The 26,624-nt window shown below is 44.9% G+C and overlaps 1 protein-coding gene across 3 annotated transcripts in view; it reads left to right on the top strand.

Annotated features, from left to right (window-relative positions):
* LOC137044646 (von Willebrand factor A domain-containing protein 5A-like) overlaps positions 1 to 24,470 on the top strand; it is a 49,653-nt gene extending 25,183 nt beyond the window's left edge. The window contains exons 8-20 of one of the 3 annotated variants that reach the window (XM_067420841.1): positions 3,822 to 3,910; positions 5,197 to 5,341; positions 5,470 to 5,549; positions 5,678 to 5,792; positions 5,898 to 6,056; positions 6,254 to 6,357; positions 8,480 to 8,697; positions 14,802 to 14,846; positions 15,931 to 15,978; positions 16,073 to 16,141; positions 23,761 to 23,900; positions 23,977 to 24,100; positions 24,197 to 24,470. In XM_067420841.1, coding sequence (XP_067276942.1) covers positions 3,822 to 3,910; positions 5,197 to 5,341; positions 5,470 to 5,549; positions 5,678 to 5,792; positions 5,898 to 6,056; positions 6,254 to 6,357; positions 8,480 to 8,697; positions 14,802 to 14,846; positions 15,931 to 15,978; positions 16,073 to 16,141; positions 23,761 to 23,900; positions 23,977 to 24,100; positions 24,197 to 24,276 — 1,416 coding nt within the window. In that variant the 3' untranslated portion in view covers positions 24,277 to 24,470. The remainder of the gene's footprint in view (positions 1 to 3,821; positions 3,911 to 5,196; positions 5,342 to 5,469; positions 5,550 to 5,677; positions 5,793 to 5,897; positions 6,057 to 6,253; positions 6,358 to 8,479; positions 8,698 to 14,801; positions 14,847 to 15,930; positions 15,979 to 16,072; positions 16,142 to 23,760; positions 23,901 to 23,976; positions 24,101 to 24,196) is intronic. The other 2 variants (XM_067420843.1, XM_067420842.1) reach the window with 2 other exon arrangements.
* Positions 24,471 to 26,624: the final 2,154 nt, after the last annotated feature.

The raw sequence follows: 26,624 nt of genomic DNA on the forward strand, positions 1-26,624 counted from the left end.
AAATTGGCAAACCCCAGAAACCTCTGTAGGGCCTTACGGGAATCTGGACTTGGCCAATCCATCACAGCCTTAACCTTGTCGGGATCCATGCGCATTCCCTCCAATGACACGATGTACCCTAAAAAAGGAACAGACTGTGCATGAAAAGCGCATTTCTCCGCCTTGACAAAAAGCCCATTCTCTAGCAACCTCTGAAGCACTCGTCTGACGTGTTGAACATGTTCCTGGAGAGACGAAGAAAAAATCAAAATGTCATCCAGGTAGACATATATGAATTGGTCGACCATGTCTCTCAACACATCATTGACGAGTGCCTGGAAAACCGCTGTGGAGTTGGAAAGGCCGAAAGGCATGACCAAATATTCAAAATGCCCCCTGGGGGTGTTAAATGCGGTTTTCCATTCATCCCCCTCCCTGATGCGAACCAAATGATAAGCGTTACGTAAGTCCAACTTCGTGAAGACGGATGCTCCCTGTAACCTCTCGAAAGCTGAAGACATCAACGGCAAAGGATAGGTATTCTTTACCGTGATGTTATTCAGCCCTCGGTAATCAATGCAAGGTCGCAGAGAACCATCCTTCTTCCCCACGAAGAAGAACCCCGCCCCCGCTGGAGAAGAGGAAGGGCGGATGAATTTGGAGGCTAGAGTATCAGAAATATATTTCTCCATGGCCTCCCTCTCTGGAATAGAAAGAGAGTATAGTTTGCCCTTAGGCGGAGACTTACCTGGGAGTAAATCTATAGCACAGTCATAGGGACGATGCGGAGGAAGAGAAGCAGCTCGGGACTTACTGAACACTTCCTTCAGGTCGAGGTACTCCGGAAGCACGTTAGACAGATTCACCGTCTCACTCTGAAAAACAGAACGAGACACAGACGAACAAGCAGACACCAAACAAGACTCATAACATTTATCACTCCACGCAGACACAGAGTTTTGTCCCCAGTCAACCCTTGGATTGTGTAACTCCAGCCAAGGGTGACCGAGGACAACGGGAGCCAAAGGGGAGTCCAGGATGAAAAATGAAATGCGTTCAGTGTGGTTGCCGGAAGTGATCAGTGTAAGTGGTTCAGTAGTGAATGAAATGTCAGGGAGAATTTGTCCGTTGAGTGCGTTGACAGAAATGGTGTTCTTGAGTGCAATGGTGGGTATGTTGAGTTTATGAGCCAGGGCAGAGTCAATGAAGTTACCTTCCGCTCGAGGAGGGCGAGGCTGGAATAATCCTGAGCTGCCCACAGCAATCTCACCGGGAGGAGAGTGGAGGATGAGGTCCTTTCCACGGAGATCCCGCCCGACAGTAGCCTTCCTTTTACCGCCGGGCGTGGTCTTTTACCGGGCAGGAGTCTAGCAGGTGTCCGTTCCTGCCGCAGTACAGGCAAAGACCACGGGATCTCCGTCTCGCCTTCTCCTCCCGGGAGAGCCGAGCTCGACCCACCTGCATGGGCTCCGGGTTGAAGGTGTAGCTGACCGCATCCGTAGCGCTGGCCTGAGGGCATTCGACACTCCCATGCTGAGGCTCCATCCTGGACCTCAGCCGACTTAGACGAGCGTCCACCCTCAACGCAAGATCGATGAGACCGTCGATCTTCTCCGGAAGGTCGATGGTAAAGATCTCCTTCTGGATGCGGTCAGCCAGCCCATGCAGGAACATGTCCCACTGTGCCTCCTCGTTCCACTTGCACTCGGCGGCCAGGGTGCGGAACTCGATGGAATAATCTGAGACCGAGCGGTTACCTTGACGGAGCTCTGCGAGTTGACGTGCCGCTTCTCTTCCGGTCACCGCTCGGTCAAACACCCTTCTCATCTCCGCCGCCAGCGTCTGAAACAAGGAGCAGCATGGATGTTGATTTTCCCACACCGCCGTTCCCCAAAGTGCGGCTCGTCCGGAGAGCAGGGTGAGGACGAATGCCACCTTGGATCTTTCCGTGTTGAAAGTCTGCGGTTGAAGAGCGAAAAACAAGGAACACTTGGTAAGGAAGGCTCTGCAATAATTGCTCTCACCGGCATAACTCTCGGGGGTAGGCAGACGTGGTTCCGGTTGCTGCGATGCGGATGGTGTGTGGGGAATCGGCGGTGGGTCGGGCACAGTGGGACCGACGAGTTGCTGCATCTGTTGGGTCAGCTCGGCCACCCGTGCCACCAAGGTGTGTACTGCCTGTCCTGTGGCAGTTAAGTTCGCCTCCTGCTGGTCCAGTCTCTCGTTGCTGCTGGTCAGTAGGGCATTGATACTCGCTGAATCCATGGTTGGTCAGAGCGTTCTGTAACGGATTCACAGAGGCAGGATTCAATTGCAAGTAATTCAGTTTATTTGACAGAATGTGTCACAGAAGTCAAAACTCAGAACACTGATGAAGTCCGGATAAGACGGAGCAGTGAGAGAGGCTCTGTTGGCGACACGGGCAGGCTGTGAGCAGCTGTGACTCGGGAGGTCGGTACAGGTAATCCGGGAAGGGATCCAGCGTTTCACGGAAGGGGGAAACGACAACCAACACGGAGACACAAGGGGAAACATCCAACAACGCTCTGACAAAGACAAGAGAGAAACAGAGAGACTAAATAGGGTGAAGGTGATGAGTTGCAGCTGGTGCAGGTGATCAGCCACAGGTGCGTGATGAGCCAATCCCAGGCTCCGCCCTCACCTACATTCAACACGCACCCAAGAGTGAGACAGGGAATCCATGAACCGTGACACTACAGTAATACACGGACCCAATACTGTCACACGTCCCAAACTTATTCAATCAATCAACTTTATTTATGCAGTGCTTTTACAACGCCGATTGTGTCAGAGCAGCTTCAGTGTTAAACAGGACAATACTGCAGCAGAATTAGATTTGGCTGTACAGTCGTTCTGGAGTAAACAGTGATGTTATCAGCTTATTTTAATTCATCAGAGAGAGACAATGTTGGCAGATCAGTATTATAGTTTATAGAATTAAATAAGACCTAATTAATACATTTTACTTGCATATTTAGTAGAATAAGTTGGATCATCATTTTAGTGTCCCCAGCTCGAGACTCTTGAGACTCAAGACAAGACGCACATTTAGGCATAATCATGTGTGTATTTGATTTTGATTGTTCAAGGGCATTAAGGCTATACACAGAGCAGATATCTGTCCTCGCGAGCGCATCCTCAGACATCGGCCCGTGTGTCAGAAGCGAATTCGGCTTGACACAGTGCGTTTATTAACTCTGTTTTAGTGTTATCGCATATATCATACCTTTATTTGGTCATTTATTCATCTTAAGTAATCAATTCGCCCAGTCCTTGGCACTTATATGTGAAACGGCAGATGAGAAAGATTCACTTTGGCTTTCACAAAGATCGCGTACCGCACATGCGCCACAATGCAAACACATTTAAAAAAAAAATTCAATTATTGGTAACACTTTAGTATGGGGAACACATATTCACTATTAACTACGACTTTTACCTCAATAAACTCCTAATTTACTGCTTATTAATAGTTAGTAAGGTAGTTTTGTAGCGTTTAAGTTTAGGTATTGGGTCAGATTAAGAGATGTAGAATAAGCTCATGCAGAATAAGGCATTAATATGAGCTTTATAAGTGCTAATAAACAGACAATATCCTAGTAATAATCATGATCATCAGCAACTAGTTAATAGTTAATAACTGAACCCTAAAATAAAGTGTGACCAAATAATTTTTGGTGATTATTTCACGGTGAAATGACAAATTATGCAGGATTGCAAACAAATGCGACATTCTGCTGATTTTGAGTGTACTCAGCGATGGCAGAAAAACGGGAGGGACGGATTGAGTTACTGCACTCACTGCACATGTGCTTCTCTAGGACACGCTGCTGCTGCTGCTGAAGAGTCTTCCCATGGGATGCTACTTCAACATCTACGGATTCGGCTCGCACTTCGAGTCCTTCTTCCCGTCAGTAACCCGTTCACACTTACATACAGTTAGCGGGAGTAAAGCTGAATGATTATCTGCTGTCCGAGGGGGTGGGCTCGGAGCTCGGTTAGGACTAGAAGTGTGGAGAAGGGGTGGTGGAGGGATGCTGATAGACTGGCAACGGATTGAGCTGAGACTGCTGAATATACAGGTCTGGAAAAATTAAGAGGCCACTGCAATATTTTCTTAAATCATCATCTCTACAAGTATGGGCGTCGGAAGCAAATAAAAAGTGGGTGGGTCAGTAGCGGCTAAGGCAAAATATGATAGGTGGGGAAATTATTTTGCGGGGGGTCTGGGTGTTCTCCGCTAGAAAAAAATGATTTCATAGATGTGCATTTCCTGCATTATGGTGCGTTTGAGGCCATGTCCCTTTCCTATACCAAAAGGACCTCAAACCAGTCAATACCAATAGTCTAATAAAAGGCTATATTCATTTAACTGTCATAGAAATCAAACGTTTCCCAGATAATGATAATGAACAAGTTGCATGTTTATTATGCTCTGGATCCAGACAGAAAAAGTGCCGTTTACTAAACGATTGATTGGGCCAGACAAAATTACAGAAATCACAAATTATATACTGTGGCTATAGAGTAGGGCTTAGAGACGCATGGCTTCAAGTTTACGCCCATCTCTACAAGCCATTCCATTCCAGTGTCTGTTGAATTCCAACACAGGCTCACCTCATTCCACTGGAAGAGGTGCTGATTAGGTGATCACCTGAACAAAATCTTATTTAATAAGGAAAAGTAACTAACAGTTCTGTGGTCTTCACTATCCTCTTGCAGTAGGACCAGCTGGATGGCAAAAACAGTGCCAGTAGAACCTCAAATAATACCTCATAAGTGGAATAAAAAAATAACTGTTGACCACGCCAAAAAAGCTGAAAAGGAAAGTTTTGAGTGAGGAAAAGAAGGGTTCAATTCTGGCTTTACTGGCAGAGGGATACAGTGAGCTTCGGGTTGCTGCCATCCTTATAATTTCAAAGACGGGCGGTTCATAAGAACAAGGTCAAGCAGCAGACATTGGGGACAACAAAGCTCCAGACCAGCAGAAACACCTCCACTGACCGGAGTGAACGCCACCTCATTCTAATGTCACATTATATATATTGTTGATTGCTGAGTGCTGTCCATTCTTACTTATCTAAACGTGCTCCTCCCAAACTTTGGTAATACAACATCATATGTTAGTTGTTCATGAGGAATGATCTCATGTGGTTAGTGGTGGTTGTGTGAGAGTGTGTGTGTGTGTCGTTGCAGTCAGAGTGTTGTGTACAGCGAGGCTACGATGGAAGAGGCTCTAAAGAGAGTAAAGGACATGAATGCAGACATGGGCGGCACTGAGATCCTCCAGCCTCTGAAACACATCTACAGCCAGCCCTGCTTCCCGGATCACCCTCGACAGGTACAGACAAACTTCACACACTCTCTCTGATCATCATCATCACCCATCATCGATAAAGTGTTTTCCTCAGCCTGACACTGACTCTCTCTCTCTCTCTCTCTCTCTCTCTCTCTCTCTCTCTCTCTCAGCTGTTCATCTTCACTGATGGAGAGGTGTGGAACACTAAAGAGCTGCTGGACCTGGTGAAAAGCCACGCTAACTCTCACAGGTGCGTGTGCGTGTGTGTGTGCGTGCGTGGTGTGTGTGTGTGTGTGTGTGTGTACTTGCGCACACGTCTCACTCCTCCTCCTTCTGATATGGGTCAGGTTTAGTTCATCAGACGCTCATGTGTTTCAGGTGTTTCTCCTTCGGGATTGGTGAGGGTGCGAGTACGGCTCTCATCACAGGAATGGCCAGAGAAGGTTCTGGTCATGCTCAGTTCATCACCGGCACTGAACGCATGCAGCCCAAAGTAAGATCTGCTGTGGACAGAACCAGCTCCAGATGCTCAGGGTTAGTCTTCATCCCTCTCTCTTGTCCTTTGTCTTCATCCCTCTCTCCTGTCCTCCTCTGTCAGGTGATGCAGTCGCTCCGGTTTGCTCTCCAGCCGGCTGTGGATAATATCTCTGTGGACTGGAGCGTTCCTGAGGGCGTTACGGTGGACGTGCTGTCCCCACCCATCAGTTTCCTGTTCCAGGGTCAGAGGGCGATCATCTACGCTCAGCTGAAGGGACAGGTCAAAGCATTTTAATTTAGTCTAATTTAAAGGGCATTTGGAGACCAAATGCAACATGTCAATGATTTGTGTGGTTCTGTGAAAGTTCTACGCTGCCTAACCCAGATGTGACGCGACACTGGCCCGTATTAGAAGCTTGCTGAGGAGTGTAAAATCATCAAATGCTCACGATACTTTCTGTTCCTCCCTCATCACAGAGCTCAGGAAAGACAGAAGGAGCAGTAACTGTGAAATACAGACTGAAAGATCAACCAGTGACCAACCAGCTCCAGTTTACTCTGAAACCAACGGAAGACACAGGGTAACACACACACACACACACACACACACTTTTTCCATTGGCGTAATGGATTTTACACTGTACAAACTTGCTGGGTGGTGATCTCAGGTTTATATTACATTGGGGACAGAGGAAGAATTGGCTAAACATGTTGTAACACAGTTTGTTGTTATGGGAAGAAGGAGGCGGGAACCGGCGAATATTTAATAGACTTAAATAAATAAACAAAACGAAAGGAACGCGGGCAGCCCCTCGCGGACGACAGCCACGCGCACATAATACAAACCCGATTCCAAAAAATAATTAATTATTTTAAAATAATTAAATAATTAATAATTAAAATAAAAAAGGAATGCAATAGTTTACAAATCTCATAAACTTATATTTTATTCACAATAGAATATAGATAACATATAAAATGTTGAAAGTGGGACATTTTGAAATGTCATGCCAAATATCGGCTCATTTTGGATTTCATGAGAGCTACACATTCCTAAAAAGTTGGGACAGGTAGCAATAAGAGGCCGGAGAAGTTAAATGTACACATAAGGAACAGCTGGAGGACCAATCTGCAGCTTATTAGGTCAACTGGCAACATGATTGGGTATATAAGAGCCTCTCAGAGTGGCAGCGTCTCTCAGAAGCCAAGATGGGCAGAGGATCACCAATTCCCCCAATGCTGCGGCGGACAATAGTGTAGCAATATCAGAAAGGAGTTTCTCAGAGAAACACTGCAAAGAGTTTGAAGTTATCATCATCTACAGCGCATAATATCATCCAAAGATTCAGAGAATCTGGACCAATCTCTGTGTGTAAGGGTCAAGGGTCAAAACCAAACTGGATGCCTGTGATCTTCAGCCTCAGACGGCACTGCATCACATACAGGAATGCTACTGTAATGGACATCACAACATGGGCTCAGGAATACTTCCAGAAAACATTGGTGAACACAATCCACCGTGCCATTGGCCGTCGCCGGCTAAAACTCTACAGGTCAAAGAAGAAGCCATATCTAAACATGATCCAGAAGCGCAGGCGTCTCCTCTGGGCCAAGGCTCATTTAAAATGGACTGTGGCAGAGTGGAAAACTTATCTGGGGTCAGACGAATCAAAATGTGAAGTTCTTTTTGGAAAACTGGGACGCCATCCGGACTAAAGAGGACAAGGACAACCCAAGCTGTTCTCAGCGCTCAGTTCAGAAGCTGATCTCTGATGGTCTGGGGTTCATGAGTGTGTGTGGCATGGGCAGCTTACACATCTGGAAAGGCCATCAATGCTGAAAGGTCTATCCAAGTTCTAGAACAACATCTGCTCCATCCAGACGGCGTCTCTTTCAGGGAAGACCTTACATTCTCCAACATGACAATGCCAGACCACACACTGCATCAATTACAGCATCATGGCTGCGCTGAAGAAGGATCCGGCACTGAAATGGCCAGCCTGCAGTCCAGATCTTTCACCATTAGAAAACATTTGGCACATCATAAAGAGGAAGATGCGATAAAGAAGACCTAAGACAGTTGAGCAGCTAGAAGCCTGTGTTAGACAAGAATGGGACAACATTCCTATTCCTAAACTTGAGCAGCTCGTCTCCTCAGTCCCCAGACGTTTGCAGACTGATATAAAAGAAGAGGGGATGACACACAGGGGGAAACATGGCCATGGCACAACTTTACTGAGATGTGTTGATGCCATGAAATTTAAAATCAACTTATTTTCCCCTTAAAATTACACATTTTCTCAGTTTAAACATTTGATATTTTGTATTCTGAATAAAATGAAATTTGAAACTTCCACATCATTGAATTCTGTTTTTATTCATAATTTGTTCTAACTTTATTGGAATCGGGTTTGTAAAACAAAACCAATCTTTCATTTGAAAGCCACGTTTCTAGCATCTGTTAAACCGCATTCTACCATCTTACAAATATGTCTAAATTACGGCACATGCTTTCAATGCAAAATGCTGAACAGTTAGTCGATGCGTTCATGAGCTCAAGGCTAGATTATTGTAATGCTCTACTGGGTGGTTGCCCTGCTCGCTTAATAAACAAACTCCAGCTGGTCCGACCTGTGCTCTCATTAGGGCCAGCATATGGATTGGGTGTTCACAGGTGTGTGTGTGTGTGTGTGTGTTCTGCAGACGGACGATCCACCGGCTGGCAGCGCGGTCTGCGATCCGCTGTCTGGAGCTGGAGGAGCGGGTCGGTGGAGCAGGAGCAGAGGCCCTCCGGAGCCGCATCCTGGAGCTCAGTGTTCAGGCCGGAGTCAGCAGCACTCACACCGCCTTCATCGCCATCAATAAACACAGCAAACAGGCCGTCAAGGGGCCACTGCTGCAGAGGAGTGTGCCAGTGCGGGGTGAGTGTGTGTGTGTGTGTGCGTGTGTGTGTATTTAGAGCTGGTCAGTCCCAGGTAAGGTGTGTGTGTGTGTGTGTGTGTGTGCGTGTGTATTTAGAGCTGGTCAGTCCCAGGTAATGTGTGTGTGTGTGTGTGTGTGTGCTTGTGTGTGTGTGTGTGTGTGTGTGTGTGTGTGTGTGTGTGCGTGCGTGCATGCGTGTGTGCGTGTGCGTGTGTGTGTGTGTAAGAGTGCGTGCGTGTGTGCGTGTGTGTGTGTGTGCGCGTGTGTGTGAGTGTGTGTGTGTGCACGTGTGTGTGTGAGTGTGTGTGTGTGTGCACGTGTGTGTTTGTGCGTGTGTGTGTGAGTGTGTGTGTGTGTGAGAATGTGAGTGTGTGAGTGCGTGTATGCGTGTGTGCGTGTGTGTGTGAGTGTGTGAGTGCGTGTGCGTGCGTGCGTGTGTGCGTGTGTGTGTGAGTGTGTGAGTGCGTGTGTGCGTGTGTGTGTGTGCGTGCGTGTGCGTGCATGCGTGTGTGTGTGCATGTGTGTGCGTGCGTGCGTGCGTGCGTGCGTGCGTGCGTGCGTGTTTGCGTGTGTGCGTGTGTGCGTGCGTGCGTGTGTGCGTGCATGTGTGTGAGTGTGTGTGTGTAGAGCAGGGCAGATAGACTCTGCCGGACACTGGTTCTCCGGGATCTAAGGCCTATTTCACAAAACTAGGATAATGAGATACATTTTTTTGTGATCCTGGCTCAGTTTATCCGCTAATATACAGATATCTTTCGTTATCGTTCTTGGTGTGAGTGTGTCTTCAAGGTACGTTTACATGACAGCGGTGTACTACAGTTTGCATACACATGACAAGATTGTATCAGTCTTCAGCCTGCTACGAGTTAAGAGCAGCTGTAGTAGCGATCCTCCCTGGTAGGGGGCAGTATTAACTTTAGGTAAGTCTGGATAAATGATAGTAGAGGAATTGATTAGGGGTTGGTTTGTGTGCCCATGTGCATGTTAGCAGTGTTTGAGCTGATCTACTGCATTTGAGGAACCCTTAAAGGGGGGGTGAAATGCTGTTTCATGCATACTGATCTTTTTACACTGTTAAAGACTTGGAATCCCATACTAAACATAGACAAAGTTTCAAAAGTTAAGGTGGACGTTTGATGGGAGTATTTCTTTGTCAAAAATACTACTTCCGGTTAGTCATAAGTTTCGGCAAGTTTTTTGAGATCATGCGTCCCCATTGACGTTAGTGGGGGCGGAATTTCCTTGTATGGGCCTTACGGACAATTCTACCGGAAGCGCGTGAGAGAGAGAGAGGGAGAGAGAGAGAGAGAGAGAGAGAGAGAGAGAGAGAGAGAGAGAGAGAGAGAGAGAGCGAGGGAGAGAGCGAAAGCAACAGCCTACGCCCATCAAAGCGGGGCTTGTAGGATGCTGGACAGGTGACAATTACACATAGCACATAACAATGTCACCAAAAAAGTGGGTTTTTGGTTGCCAGACCAAGACAGTCCTGCACAGATTCGCCAAAAACCCCGCGTTAAGGCAACAGTGGATGTAATTTGCTTTTCCGGATCAGCAACTGAGTTGCGCGAATGTTTATATCTGTTCGCTGTTTCATAAACAAGGCCCAGCTCGACGCCGAATTTTCCCAATCGCCTAATGCTGAAGGATGGAGCAGTCCCAACGTTAGAAGGGTGAGTGAGACTGCTTTTAGTCACCTTACTGTCTACACAAACCACGCGTAAACACACAAACACACGTGCACAACTGCACTTCCCACATGTACACCTTCAAAGACAAAAATACGACGATATAATTCAAGTATAAATATGTAAATAACACAAGCTGCTAAGCATATTATATAGTTAGTGTATAACTTGTACCACATACAGACGTCCTGCTCTAGTCGTTTTTGCTGCTGCTCCTGTTCAACTGCAGCCTCTGGGTCTGATTCCGGATCATAGATGTATGGCTGTATCCGATTAAAAGCCATATTTTTATTTTGAATAAAGTTTTTTTCCGCTGTTAGGGATGCACTCGACTCAACACACAGCGCGCTGCTGCACACGTCATTATTTAGCTCCGCTCACACGACACGCCCCCACCCGCTCGGCTTTTTTCGGAAAGACTCGGAACAGCGCATCTTTCTTATATAATTATTAAAAAAATAAAAACTTTTCGGAGATATGCAGGATGCAATGCTACTCTATAGGTACTCAAGATTGACATGACACTGACTGAAACTGAGTGTTTCACCCCCCCTTTAAGCATTGCTTCATTCTCAACTAAGTGTTTTTGTCTACGGGATGTTTGATGCCTATGATCATGTTGAGGATGGAACTGGAATCTTCATTGATGCTTTTGACACGGACTTAAATTGACCAAATTGTCTTCTCTTCTATGGATTTGCATTGAGGACTGCTTTGACGTTCTACAATACGGACTAGCATTGTGATTCAAGGACGTCAGTAGCTTCAGTCGATATCTCCTCTGAACTCCTTCAGTGTTTAACACCGATAAGACTGGTTTCTTTGACTCTTACACATATAGGTAGTGATGGCCAAATGAGGCTTCCTGAACCACTGAGGCTTTCCAGCCCATTGGTTCACCAAAAGGTTCATTTACCTGAAGCCTCATGAAACAGTGTGCTCCCTAGTGACACCTGCTGTGCAAAGCAATGCATCGCACACAAATCTATTCATCCTGAGCAACCAAATTATCATAGTGTGGGCACACCCTTTTTCTATTGCCTGTGTATTAATAAAGTATTTTACTCTGCTTGTATTAACCTATGTACACACAACTCACACAAACACACAACTTTGTGTTCAACTATTCAGTAGTTCTTTGGGTTAGTGATGAGTGAATGGCCAGAATGATTGTAAATAAATTATTGTGAGTGCAGTGCTTATGGGACTGGAATTGTGGAACAGTAAACTGCAACAGGGATGGGAAAGCTTTCCCTAATACAGTCTAGTCTTATAATAATATTATTAATAATAATAGCAATAATATATATATATATAATAACACTAGGCCTACTACTAATATATATATATATATAATAACACTAGGCCTACTACTAATATATATATATATATATATATATATATATATATATATATATATATATATATATATATAATAACACTAGGCCTACTACTAATATATATATATATATATATATATATATATATATATATATATATATATATATATATATATATATATATATATATATAATAACACTAGGCCTACTACTAATATATATATATATATATATATATATATATATATATATATAGGGGTGATTCTTCAATTGGGGGAACTTTTATGTCCCCGGGTTATACATTCATGTTAAAAATATATATAATATATATTATAATTATAATTACGTAGTATACACACTACTAGATATACAACTAGATATAGGCTAATTTACTCTATTAATCTACTATAATTTACTCTAATAATCTACTAAACTAAGTAAAATGTAATATAATATATAATACAAGCTATGATATATAATGATATCGCTACTACATACAACCAACACCTCAACACCAATGCAAATGCCTACTGCAAACCCCACAAGAGGCGCGAGGTTTCGAACCACTTTTATCCGAAAGCGATACTCCGAATGAAGCAATGACGTATTCAACAGAAAACGAGGCCTCGTTTGTCATCGTCACGTGATTTTCACGGAAACGATACAAGCCTCGAATCGGGGCTTCATCTGGAGCGCCCCTTTTTGCTCGACACAAGCTCCGGAGCCTCGCTTCAGATGTCCCATCACTACATATAGGGCCCTATTTTAACGATCTGAAAGTGTCAAAGCGCAAAGCGCAAGTAACTTTGTTGGCGGGTCTCGGCGCTGTTGTTATTTCCCCGGCGGGATAAATGGCTCTTGCGCCCGGCGCAAATCTAAAATGGGTTGGTCTGAAGTAGATTCATTATTCATAGGTGTGGTTTGGGCGTAACGTGAATAAACCAATCAGAGCGCCATCCAACATTCCCTTTAAAAGCAGCTGCGCAAGTTCCATTACGGGTCGCTATTATTATGGCGTATTTACCAGGCGCACGCCAGGAGCGGTTCACAGCCGAGGAGACTGATGTTCTTGAAGAGCAGTGAAAGACAGAGGAGTTGTGTGGTATGGGGATGGAGAAACACACCCAATATAGCGGCGGTTAAACAGTTTTTTAGTTTTTCAGTCGATTTTTTTTCCTGGTTCTTGACGGACAAACCAATGTGTCAGATGTCCTTATATACAGATATGTGTTGCCACTATTGGGCAAACAGGTCTGATCCTTCATTACTACAATTAGCCTGAATAATTTGTAAGCTAGATTTATGCCTATTTTTTCACATCTTCGTGGCACACCACAATGATTTCCGTCATCTCATGTGTTCATATTTTTTTAGTGTAACTATTTATGATTTGCAAAAATAACTGTTGCATCTGTGTAGATTTCATGAGCAAAGTGTGTGTGCGTTGTGCACGCTATACATTATGGTCAAGCATGCGCCCTTAAAATAGCATAATGAACAACGCGCCGCTGACTTTAGACCAGGTTTTTTCTGGTCAGTGGAGCAACTGTTTAATGGAACAGCAGAATAGCTCCAGGGATTGTTTGCGCCGGAACACGCCTCCTCTTTTGCGCTGAACCGCCCAGGGAGCGCAAGTTCATTCACTAGATTAGTGACGTGCTTCTGTGGAGGGAAAAGCGCGCCTTGCGCCGGTGCAAAATAGGAATGACACATGCGGCGGTGTACAAAGTCAATTGTGCTGGGGGCAAGACTTTGCAAGACTTTGTACCCTTAGAGTTTGTACAAGCAAAGACTTATACATAGTTTGATCAAGATGGATTAATGTTTGATCTCAGATGCACAAGTGTGGTTATGAAGGATACTAGCACTGTTGTGGTTTTAGTATAATGTGTTGGTTGTTAAATGCTCATTATAATTAAAAGAAATTCAGGTAAAAGGAACAAACAACCAGATGTTGTGTGGCTGCCTTATTTTATCAAGCAGAATTAGTCATCGTTTATGTTGGAAACCCACCCAAATGCAGGGCCCGTATTTATCAAGCTTCTCAAAGTGCTATTTTAGTCTTAAGTGCTGAGAAATGATGACATTTGCTCCTGCTTTCAAACTTCAGTATAAAGGAAGGTTATCAAATGTCTTAAAGCTAGAATCCCTCTTCCTCTGGCAGTTATTTAAGAGCTCGAGCGGTCTCTCAGGGGTCAGGAGTGGCCAGTAGGGGCGCTGAGGAGGCAGAGACGAATCTTTCAGGAGAGGGAGAATGTGTTCGAAATGTTTGACGTCGAGTTAATCAAACGGTATCGCTCGGACAGAGCAGACATCTTCTTTTTCAGCGCTGGTTAATGTTGGGCTTTATAAAAAATAAAATAAAAACAAACACAGTTGGAGTAATTCAGCAGCAGTGGCGGTCGCTTCTTCCTCCTGCCATGTCGGTTTTCTTTTGGAATCCATGGTGGCTGATTATATAAAATCTAGGCTATAGATAGGCAGGTCATTTAACAGCACACCAGTTAAAAAAATAATTAAATGGATGAAAACATGTTTATCTTTCACTTCAGTTGTGTCTATTATAATCTATTCTCTTAAACTCTTTATTGTCAAATGTGTGTTGGACGTAAACTCCTCTTAGGAACTTCACCATTCACTGTGAATAATCTGAGGATATTCTTAAATAAGCACATCTCTTCAGTGATTGGCTCATGCCTATGACATCATCCTAAATCCCGTCTGTGGCGCAGCAGAGTGTGGTAAATCGACTCTAAGACGGACAGATTTACTCCTACTCTTCACTTAAAGTATGATCGGGACGCTTGATAACTCTCGTTTAAGCGCAGCTTTGAGCCGAGAATTATTTTACTCTTAAGTCGATTCTCAGCGGTGTTCTTGTGAGTAATTCTAAGATGTTTGATAAATACGGGCCCAGATATGTAACTATCTTTGATTTAAATATAATTATGAGATAAGATCACCAAGATATCCCGGCCTAATCCCTTATCCTTGTTCTGTGTCCCCTGGAGGTTTCCTGTCAGAGAAGAGTGTAATATCGTTGTGCTCAGGTCATCAATAACACTCAGTTCTTTTCAGGTATGATGAGAGGGTCCGCCTGTGGTGCCCCTATGATGATGTGCGGTAAGAAATTACATCACTATATTTATATTCAGCGGTTTTTGTTCCGTTTTTAAAAAAATTAATAAATAAATAACACACACTGTTTTTCTTTTAGCCTCATATGTGTGTCAGTCCATCTCAAGTGCTCAAACTTCTTCATTTTCTTTTTTTTGAGTGACCTCTATGTATCGCTAATCTAAAACTACAGTTTTTAATATTTGTATTTTACCTGGTTTAGCTGCAGTGGCTGTCTTTGTGTAATTTAATTAAAAATAAATGAAATTATTTTTCAATGATGTCTCTGGTGAAGGACCACATAGGACACTGATGTAAGTTCTGTAGAACATTTGTGTTATTTGTTATGCGTTTATTACATCTGTATATTTCTCCAAGTAGGTGAATCGAGCTTTTCTCCAGATTTCTGCTCTATCTCTGTGAGCAGCAGAATCTCAGACGCGCTCTCAGCATATCTGTGAAAGTTTCAGCTTCCTGTCTGATCCAGAGATAATCAAACCCCATACTGAGGCGTATTTAATATATAAATGCCACACACACTTTCACAGTCCCATACAAATATTAACAGACACCCTAAAAACCAGCGCTGAGACTGAAACCCTGACCAATCCTGACCACTGCATTCAGTTATAGGAACAATAATGATTTTATATATATATATATATTATAATTATATATGTTCATGAACCTTGTGAAGATCAGCTTATGTCCTAAAGAGCAACGACCATCCTGAACTCAAGTATTGAGTTTTCTGTAAATGTTCATATAAAGGAGATGTTTTGTGCTGTGAGATAAACAACGTAAAATAAAAATACAAAACTATTTTTAATTACAACATATCAAACACAATCACTAAAAAAACTGGAAAATGAAGAATGGTCATGCAACCAACTCTACAGTTTGTGGGGCTCTTGAGACTGATTTGAGCCGTGTGTGTGTGTGTGTGTGTGTGTGTGTGTGTGTGTGTGTGTGTGTGTGTGTGTGTGTGTGTGTGTTAGTAGCTGGTTTGGTGTGAGTGGGTTGTGATTTAGTTTTCATGTGTTTTATCAGTGTCTGTTATTCTTATATCTGCTTTTCTCTCTATTCTCAGCAATGGCAGCTCGCAGGATGCCTCCAATTTTGTGTGATTCTCCAATTTGTAAGACAAGATATCCTTCACTGAGCTTTTCTTTTTATTGTTTTATATTAATCTAATTGTCTCTTTCTGAATGTCACTCTTTGATTGGTTTTAGTAAGAAGTCGTACCATGAGTAAATCTACTGATGTCATGATGTTGGAGTGCGAATCTTTATCCGATCCAGGTAAATCAGATTCAGAAAACATGCCTCAGTCGGACAGGACTGGGTTAGCCGTCATGTTACACTTACTGAGCTGCTTCTGCATTTAATCTCATCTGAATATAGGTTAGGTCCGTCTTCCCATTCTGTGCCCTTATCAGTCCCTAGAGTTAGTAAAACTCACTGTCAGAGCACTTCTTAAGGGTCATGTTTCCTAGTGTGGCACTCTTCAGGGTTTAAATGTTGACCCGAGCTTTGAAAAGGAGTCGGAATACTCTTGGGTTAATTAGCATCTAACATTTTCTCAAAATGAGTTCATTAAGTCCTAGGGGTGTGACGAGACACTGATCTCACGAGACTAGACAAGATGTTTTACATAGTATTTTTAAGAAATCCACAATGATAAAATACATGACTAGAAATTAAAAATAGTTTGCAGCTGCATTTGAAATGTTTTAACTAATCATCTTGTAATGAATGTCTTTTCGTTTCTATTTTCGGAGTATGAATGATCATTTACAGTAAAAGACAGCAGTACTTTATTCTCTCCTGTAAGATCGTCTCTTCAGAACTGCACGTGAGCTTTTGACCTCCTCACTGAACTCCTTCCTACAAATTGATCATAGATATATAAGTGCAAACAATAACCATAATCAAACCTCAATATTCAAAGTGCAAATAGAGACCACTTTTTTCTTCAAGCATGATACAGAACTAAGAGATGGTTACAACTAGATAGCTTTCATATTGGGAGATATTTGCGTGCCTCAGGGAGCCGCTTTCAAACGTGTATCAGTCGCGTTTGAATGCGCGTTCCCCTTTACTTTCACTTTCGTGATCATGCGTATTGTCCACTAACATGTTACACACACACATAACACACACTCAATGCAAGCGCGTCACATGTAACACACACTCGTCTTCTCATCGCGTGATCACTGCTGTAAACAGCTCGTTCCAGATGAGCTGATGGAATTGAAGCGACTGTTATGATTAGCCACCTGAATTAAAAATATAATATAAAAATATATAAAAATATAAAAGCAAAACTAGAGTGCAGATGTAATATATAAACTTCACCCTTACACTCCGTCATGACCAGGTCATGCGAATATCCTCGATACCTCGACGAGAAATCCCGTCACATTTTAGTCTCGCCAGATCCCGTCACGGTTTAGACTCACCAGATCCCGTCACGGTTTAGTCTCGCCAGATCCCGTCACGGTTTAGTCTCGCCAGATCCCGTCACGGTTCAGTCTCGGCAGATCCCGTCACGGTTCAGTCTCGGCAGATCCCGTCACGGTTCAGTCTCGCCAGATCCCGTCACGGTTCAGTCTCGCCAGATCCCGTCACGGTTCAGTCTCACCAGATCCCGTCACGGTTCAGTCTCGCCAGATCCCGTCACGGTTCAGTCTCGCCAGATCCCGTCACGGTTCAGACTCGCCAGATCCCGTCACGGTTTAGTCTCGCCAGATCCCGTCACGGTTTAGACTCGCCAGATCCCGTCACGGTTTAGTCTCGCCAGATCCCGTCACGGTTTAGTCTCGCCAGATCCCGTCACGGTTTAGACTCGCCAGATCCCGTCACGGTTAAGATTCGCCAGATCCCGTCACGGTTTAGACTCGCCAGATCCCGTCACGGTTTAGACTCGCCAGATCCCGTCACGGTTTAGACTCGCCAGATCCCGTCACGGTTTAGACTCGCCAGATCCCGTCACGGTTTAGACTCGCCAGATCCCGTCACGGTTTAGTCTCGCCAGATCCCGTCACGGTTAAGACTCGCCAGATCCCGTCACGGTTTAGTCTCGCCAGATCCCGTCACGGTTTAGACTCGCCAGATCCCGTCACGGTTTACATTTACATTTGACATTTACATTTAATCATTTAGCAGACGGTTTTATCCAAAGCGACTTACAAAAAAGGGGAGAGTAATAGAAGCAACGGAACAGACAAGGCCAACAACCTGTAAGAGCTGTAAGAAATCTCAATTAATTAGCACAATACACAATTTTTTTTTTTTTTTTTTAAGACATCTACAACAAAAACTCACGTACGCAAAATGCCGAACACTGGATTTTGATAGCTATGATAACAACCCATTAGGACTAAGGCTGGTTCAGTCTCGCCAGATTCCGTCACGGTTTAGACTCGCCAGATCCCGTCACGGTTTAGACTCGCCAGATCCCGTCACGGTTTAGTCTCGCCAGATCCCGTCACGGTTTAGACTCGCCAGATCCCGTCGCGGTTTAGACTCGCCAGATTCCGTCACGGTTTAGACTCGCCAGATCCCGTCACGGTTTAGACTCGCCAGATCCCGTCACGGTTTAGTCTCGCCAGATCCCGTCACGGTTAAGACTCGCCAGGTCCCGTCATGGTTTAGACTCGCCAGATCCCGTCACGGTTTAGACTCGCCAGATCCCGTCACGGTTTAGACTCGCCAGATCCCGTCACGGTTTAGACTCGCCAGATCCCGTCACGGTTTAGACTCGCCAGATCCCGTCACGGTTTAGTCTCGCCAGATCCCGTCACGGTTTAGACTCGCCAGATCCCGTCACGGTTTAGTCTCCCCAGATCCCGTCACGGTTTAGTCTCGCCAGATCCCGTCACGGTTCAGTCTCGCCAGATCCCGTCACGGTTCAGTCTCGCCAGATCCCGTCACGGTTCAGTCTCGCCAGATCCCGTCACGGTTCAGTCTCGCCAGATCCCGTCACGGTTCAGTCTCGCCAGATCCCGTCACGGTTCAGTCTCGCCAGATCCCGTCACGGTTCAGTCTCGCCAGATCCCGTCACGGTTCAGTCTCGCCAGATCCCGTCACGGTTCAGTCTCGCCAGATCCCGTCACGGTTCAGTCTCGCCAGATCCCGTCACGGTTCAGTCTCGCCAGATCCCGTCACGGTTCAGTCTCGCCAGATCCCGTCACGGTTCAGTCTCGCCAGATCCCGTCACGGTTCAGACTCGCCAGATCCCGTCACGGTTCAGACTCGCCAGATCCCGTCACGGTTCAGACTCGCCAGATCCCGTCACGGTTCAGACTCGCCAGATCCCGTCACGGTTCAGACTCGCCAGATCCCGTCACGGTTCAGTCTCGCCAGATCCCGTCACGGTTCAGTCTCGCCAGATCCCGTCACGGTTTAGACTCGCCAGATCCCGTCACGGTTTAGACTCGCCAGATCCCGTCACGGTTTAGACTCGCCAGATCCCGTCACGGTTTAGACTCGCCAGATCCCGTCACGGTTTAGTCTCGCCAGATCCCGTCACGGTTTAGACTCGCCAGATCCCGTCACGGTTTACATTTACATTTTACATTTACATTTAATCATTTAGCAGACGCTTTTATCCAAAGCGACTTACAAAAAAGGGGAGAGTAATAGAAGCAACGAAACAGACAAGGCCAACAACCTGTAAGAGCTGTAAGAAATCTCAATTAATTAGCACAATACAAATTTTTTTTTTTTTTTTTTAAGACATCTACAACAAAAACTCACGTACGCAAAATGCCGAACACTGGATTTTGATAGCTATGATAACAACCCATTAGGACTAAGGCTGGTTCAGTCTCGCCAGATCCCGTCACGGTTCAGTCTCGCCAGATCCCGTCACGGTTCAGTCTCGCCAGATCCCGTCACGGTTCAGTCTCGCCAGATCCCGTCACGGTTCAGTCTCGCCAGATCCCGTCACGGTTCAGTCTCGCCAGCTCCCGTCACGGTTCAGTCTCGCCAGATCCCGTCACGGTTCAGTCTCGCCAGATCCCGTCACGGTTCAGTCTCGCCAGATCCCGTCACGGTTCAGTCTCGCCAGATCCCGTCACGGTTCAGACTCGCCAGATCCCGTCACGGTTCAGTCTCGCCAGATCCCGTCACGGTTCAGTCTCGTCAGATCCCGTCACGGTTCAGTCTCGCCAGATCCCGTCACGGTTCAGTCTCGCCAGATCCCGTCACGGTTCAGTCTCGCCAGATCCCGTCACGGTTCAGTCTCGCCAGCTCCCGTCACGGTTCAGTCTCGCCAGATCCCGTCACGGTTCAGTCTCTCGCCAGATCCCGTCACGGTTCAGTCTCTCGCCAGATCCCGTCACGGTTCAGTCTCGCCAGATCCCGTCACGGTTCAGTCTCGCCAGATCCCGTCACGGTTCAGTCTCGCCAGATCCCGTCACGGTTCAGTCTCGCCAGCTCCCGTCACGGTTCAGTCTCGCCAGATCCCGTCACGGTTCAGTCTCTCGCCAGATCCCGTCACGGTTCAGTCTCTCGCCAGATCCCGTCACGGTTCAGACTCGCCAGATCCCGTCACGGTTCAGTCTCGCCAGATCCCGTCACGGTTCAGTCTCGCCAGATCCCGTCACGGTTTAGACTCGCCAGATCCCGTCACGGTTTAGTCTCGCCAGATCCCGTCACGGTTTAGACTCGCCAGATCCCGTCACGGTTTACATTTACATTTTACATTTACATTTAATCATTTAGCAGACGCTTTTATCCAAAGCGACTTACAAAAAAGGGGAGAGTAATAGAAGCAACGAAACAGACAAGGCCAACAACCTGTAAGAGCTGTAAGAAATCTCAATTAATTAGCACAATACAAATTTTTTTTTTTTTTTTTTAAGACATCTACAACAAAAACTCACGTACGCAAAATGCCGAACACTGGATTTTGATAGCTATGATAACAACCCATTAGGACTAAGGCTGGTTCAGTCTCGCCAGATCCCGTCACGGTTCAGTCTCGCCAGATCCCGTCACGGTTCAGTCTCGCCAGATCCCGTCACGGTTCAGTCTCGCCAGATCCCGTCACGGTTCAGTCTCGCCAGATCCCGTCACGGTTCAGTCTCGCCAGCTCCCGTCACGGTTCAGTCTCGCCAGATCCCGTCACGGTTCAGTCTCGCCAGATCCCGTCACGGTTCAGTCTCGCCAGCTCCCGTCACGGTTCAGTCTCGCCAGATCCCGTCACGGTTCAGTCTCGCCAGATCCCGTCACGGTTCAGTCTCGCCAGATCCCGTCACGGTTCAGACTCGCCAGCTCCCATCACGGTTCAGTCTCGCCAGCTCCCGTCACGGTTCAGTCTCTCGCCAGCTCCCGTCACGGTTCAGTCTCTCGCCAGATCCCGTCACGGTTCAGTCTCGCCAGATCCCGTCACGGTTCAGTCTCTCGCCAGATCCCGTCACGGTTCAGACTCGCCAGATCCCGTCACGGTTCAGTCTCGCCAGATCCCGTCACGGTTCAGTCTCGCCAGATCCCGTCACGGTTCAGTCTCTCGCCAGATCCCGTCACGGTTCAGTCTCGCCAGATCCCGTCACGGTTCAGTCTCTCGCCAGATCCCGTCACGGTTCAGACTCGCCAGATCCCGTCACGGTTCAGTCTCGCCAGATCCCGTCACGGTTCAGTCTCGCCAGATCCCGTCACGGTTCAGTCTCTCGCCAGATCCCGTCACGGTTCAGTCTCTCGCCAGATCCCGTCACGGTTCAGACTCGCCAGATCCCGTCACGGTTTAGTCTCGCCAGATCCCGTCACGGTTCAGTCTCGCCAGATCCCGTCACGGTTTAGTCTCGCCAGATCCCGTCACGGTTCAGTCTCGCCAGATCCCGTCACGGTTCAGACTCGCCAGATCCCGTCACGGTTCAGACTCGCCAGATCCCGTCACGGTTCAGACTCGCCAGATCCCGTCACGGTTCAGTCTCGCCAGATCCCGTCACGGTTCAGTCTCGCCAGATCCCGTCACGGTTCAGTCTCGCCAAATCCCGTCACGGTTTAGTCTCGCCAGGCTGAACAGCTGGAGTCTTATTACTATTGTAACCATGTCTTTACTTCCTGTCTGGCCCTTAAAAGTGGTAATCATTGCTGTCTATGGAGGGGTCAGAATTCATCAGGAATATCTTCATCTGTGTCTGAAGATGAGCGAACGGCTGACGGGTTAGAGACGACATGAGGAATCACTGACAGGATTATCAGTTTTGGGAGAGCTGGCCCTTTAATTCAAGGGACACGCTATAACTGTCTTAACTACTTTAAGTTTAAGACTGCTATAAGTCTGATTTTTAGGGAAGGAACCACCAACTTATTTTTTTATCAACACAGTTTAAACCAGGTATAAATCACTCAAAACAATTAGAATAAACATGTGCTCTTGACACTTTATCTAATTATCCATACAACCAAATAAGTAAACCACACAAATTACATTTACAATACACCCTCAACACCTACTGAAATCAAAATACACATTGACCATACCAGCAAGAACAACTGTAAATGTAATCACGTAAATACCAGTCTTTGTTTTGGTTGAGAAACAAACCTGCCTAAGATGGGCTCAACATTGTTCAGGATGAACTTGACGTAAAAAGTCCACACGTCCCAAAAGACTGTCTCGTAGATGATGGGAGATGTGCCGGAATCCCTTACCGTCCTTTGTGCTTAAGATCCGAGAGATCGACAGGGCAGAGAACTTGTACAGATAATAACGGGTAATCCCAGCAATCTACGAAAGTGGTAGGAATGACAGAAGCAACAAAGAGTCCTTCTACAACAGAAAACATAAACTAAACATTAGTTGTGAAACCAATTAGCAAACCATCTCAAATAACCCAAAACAAAGCATGTGCAATGATTACATATCTATACAACAAAAATCACCCCGAAAAACATGAAGAATAAATAAAGAAAAAGAAAATACTCCTTACTTTGACTGAGCATAAAACCTAAGTTTCCCAATCAGGACTCAAAGCAGTTTGTGGCAACACAGTAGGCAAGCCATGCTTCATCTGTCCAACAAATCTTCCTAACTCTACTACCCACCTGGGTATATGCCACCTTCTAAAGCACCCTAGCGCCTCTAGTGGTGGGTAGTAGTAGTATTTAAGGTGGTGTGAACATAGTAACAGACCTGAGTCTGTTACAAAGCAATAAAAAAGAGGAAAGGACATTATCATGTACATTGCTCAGTATTAATAGCATCATACTTTCATCATCATACACCGCTAGGATATATCTTAGGTTATTCTAACTGTAAGTGATGACATCATCACTGCGTTTGGATGGTGATGACATCACAGCTGGTCTATCTGCTGCAGATGCGGATGTTAAAGGAACTGTATGTCAGAAATGTATTTCAATGAATCATAAAATGGCCCTGATACGTCTCTAGACATTAAGAAATCATGTAAATTTCAAACTCTTCTATCACTGCCAGCAGTAGTCCGGCAGGATATTGGCATTATAAAGCTGTTGTTGCAGCCCTCAGCTGATGTTGATGATGTCATGTTGTGTTTTGGCCTGAAGCTCCCCCTCCACCTATCGACCAATCAGGAGTCGGTAGTTTTTGGGGTTGCCAGATCTGCTCTAGTTAGCACAGCTGCAGATCTACAAACGTTCTGCTGATCCTGCAGCCAATCTGGCAACCTCGAGTCAGGGGGAGGGGGAGGGGGATACAATGCTCTACAATCATTTGAAAGTGATTGCAGTACCAGCTTTGGCCACAATCTTACATAAACTTCCTTTTAACCTTCAGAAGCGGCAAAACTCGCTCTGTGACTGAAATAGAGGCATTACTGCATCTGGCACCCAATCCTGTCTGAACTTTACTTTTACGATCTGCTTTACTGATAATAATCACATCAGAAACGTTACCTCTGCCTAACCTGTGTGTGTGTGTGTGTCAGCAGAGCCCGAGCCCCAGATGGACTCTCTGCTCCAGCTGGTCTCTCTTCAGAAGGCCTCCGGATGCTGGGAGCTCAACGCCGCGCTGGCTGCCGTGTTTGGGAAGACGGAGGACGAGCTGACCAATCACAGGCCAGCGCAGGTGTGGCACGTGATGTCATATCCTCAGGTGTGCCATGATTGTGTCGGTGTGTGTGACGTGTGGTTGTGTGTTCCAGGTGGACGGGTCTGTGTGGGCCACAGTTCTGGCTCTGATCTGGCTGAACACCTGTAGAGCAGATGACCAGGTGGAGTGGCAGTTAGTGGCCATGAAGGCGGCGGCGTGGGTCCGCGCGCAGAAACGTGAGGAATAACATTCAGTGCTTGCTGTACATGATCTCTTTCAGTGGTGATGAGTTTGGGTGTGTGTGTGTGTGTGTGTGTGTGTGTGTGTTTCAGCAGACGGCCTGACTCAGTGTGTGTGTGATGGGAACGTCCTGTTGGGAGGTCATGTGACTCAAGAGGCGCTGGGAATCTGAAGACTGGAGAATCTGAAAACAAATCTCTCTCACTCTTTATCACAAACATCTGTGTGTATATCAATAATCTATAACGAATGAAACTGACAGATTGATTTCTTCTTCAGTGGCTGAGGGATTTCTTCATTAAATGTAAGCTTTAGGGCCTGTCCTAAAATCATGTTACTGCTCTAAATAAATTCTCTGTGTGAGCAGATTGTGTCAGTGTGTCTTTATCAAACTATTCTTTCTTCAACAACCGAACTGCTGTACATATAGGACCATAAAACAAAGAAGAGTAAAGAAAAGAAACAGCTCTCACACTGATTTAAATGTCAAAGAATACAAAAATATCAGACCGCCGGAAGCACGTGGAGTTGCACTTTATTTCGATAGTCCACTTTACTTTTTTTTCCAACTGCTTACACACAAAATCATTACTTGTCAAACAATTTCTGAAACCTGACACTCGAACACCAGAACCACACACCAAATCTGCAAAACCTTACACTAATTCTCGGCCTCCAACTCCGTTTTCAACTTCATAAAACATTTTTTCAAAACACAACACACAATTCTCTATGTAACAAACAAAAGTCTAAGAGGAAGTATCTTGATTTCCTTTTCCAAACACAACCAATCAAAATGCATCCCTAATTCATCAGTGCCTCACACACACTCCTCTAAAGAAATTGTGTTCTTTACTGTATTCTAAAGAATATACTTTTGCTTTACATATGTTTATGGTTTTGTTGTATGCAGCAGTAATGTTTGGCCTAATCAGTATGTTATGTTTCTACATTGGTTCACACTGTACTTGACTTTCACTGTAGAACATTGTGTTGAAATGTAGATATAAGCCCATGAAAGACCAAAGAGCTTTAGATTTAGAACAACAGTATTTACACGGTATATCCAAAAATGTACTATTATGGACGAAGTGTTTGCCATTTGATGGAAATGCTTCTTTCTGACATCTGTTTGTGGCATTTTGAATGCAGGGTTACATTTTGAAGGAGATGAGGCATTTTGCATTTTGTGTGTGCAGTTTTGGGAATTGTGTGTAGAGTTTTGAAAAAAGGAGACATAGTTTTGAAAATGTGTGTAAGTAGTTGGAAAAAACTGTAAACTTTCTACTAACTATAAGTAACTTTACAACTACATGTCAGCAAACTCTCATTAGAGTATTAGTAGACTGTCAGTAGACTGGTAGGTTATGGTTAGGTGTTCGGGTTCGGGTTAGTAGAATAAGTTGAATTGTAGTTGCCAAGTTGCTTATAATCACTAGAATGTCTGTTGGGGGACCAACAAAATAAAGTTTTAGTAAATATAACTCTAAATAAGTAAATCATTATTCAGACAGTCTACAAATACTCTAATGACAGTTAGTTGACATGTAGTTGCCAAGTTACTTACAGTCAGTAGAATGTCTAAAGTGGACTATTGAAATAAAGTGTTAGCGCTTGTGGTCTGCAGACCTCAGAGACCGCGATGGGACGTCTGGTTCTATAAGGCAGACCATTTAAGGATTTATAACCAAACACTAAAACCTTAAAATCAATTCTAAAGTGTAGGGAACCCAGAATGAGGGACTTTGGGTGCAGACAATTGCAAAAACTGCAAACATGCAGAAATCTACAATCAGAGAAGGAACATTGTGGGTCGTCTTTTACATCTTCACAGGCTCTTGGATGTTCAGTAGTGATGGGACATCTGATTCGAGACTCCAGAGCTCGTGTCGAGCAAAAAGGGGCGTTCCAGATGAAGCCCCGATTCGAGGCTTGTATCGTTTCTGTGAAATTCACGTGACGATGACAAACGAGGCCTCGTTTTCTGTTGAATACGTCATTGCTTCATTCTGAGTATTGCTTTCGGATAAAAGTGGTTCGAAACCTCGCGCCTCTTGTGGGGTTTGCAGTAGGCATTTGCATTGGTGTTGAGGTGTTGGTTGTATGTAGTAGCGATATCATTATATATCATAGCTGTATTATATATTATATTACATTATACTTAGTTTAGTAGATTATTAGAGTAAATTAGCCTATATCTAGTTGTAATACCTATACTACGTAATTATAATATATATATATATATATATATATATATATATATATATATATATATATATATATATATATATATATATATAGCCTATATTAGTAGTAGAGTTATTATTATATATATATATAGCCTATATTAGTAGTAGTGTTATTATTATATATATATTATTCTGTTATTATTAATAATATTATTTTAAGACTAGACTGTATTAGGGAAAGCTTTTCCCATCCCTGTTGCGGTTTGCTGTTCCACAATTCCAGTCCCATAAGCACTGCACTCACAATAATTTATTTACAATCATTCTGGCC

Source organism: Pseudorasbora parva, chromosome 17 (genome assembly GCF_024679245.1).
Source record: "Pseudorasbora parva isolate DD20220531a chromosome 17, ASM2467924v1, whole genome shotgun sequence".
NCBI classification, from domain to species: domain Eukaryota; kingdom Metazoa; phylum Chordata; class Actinopteri; order Cypriniformes; family Gobionidae; genus Pseudorasbora; species Pseudorasbora parva.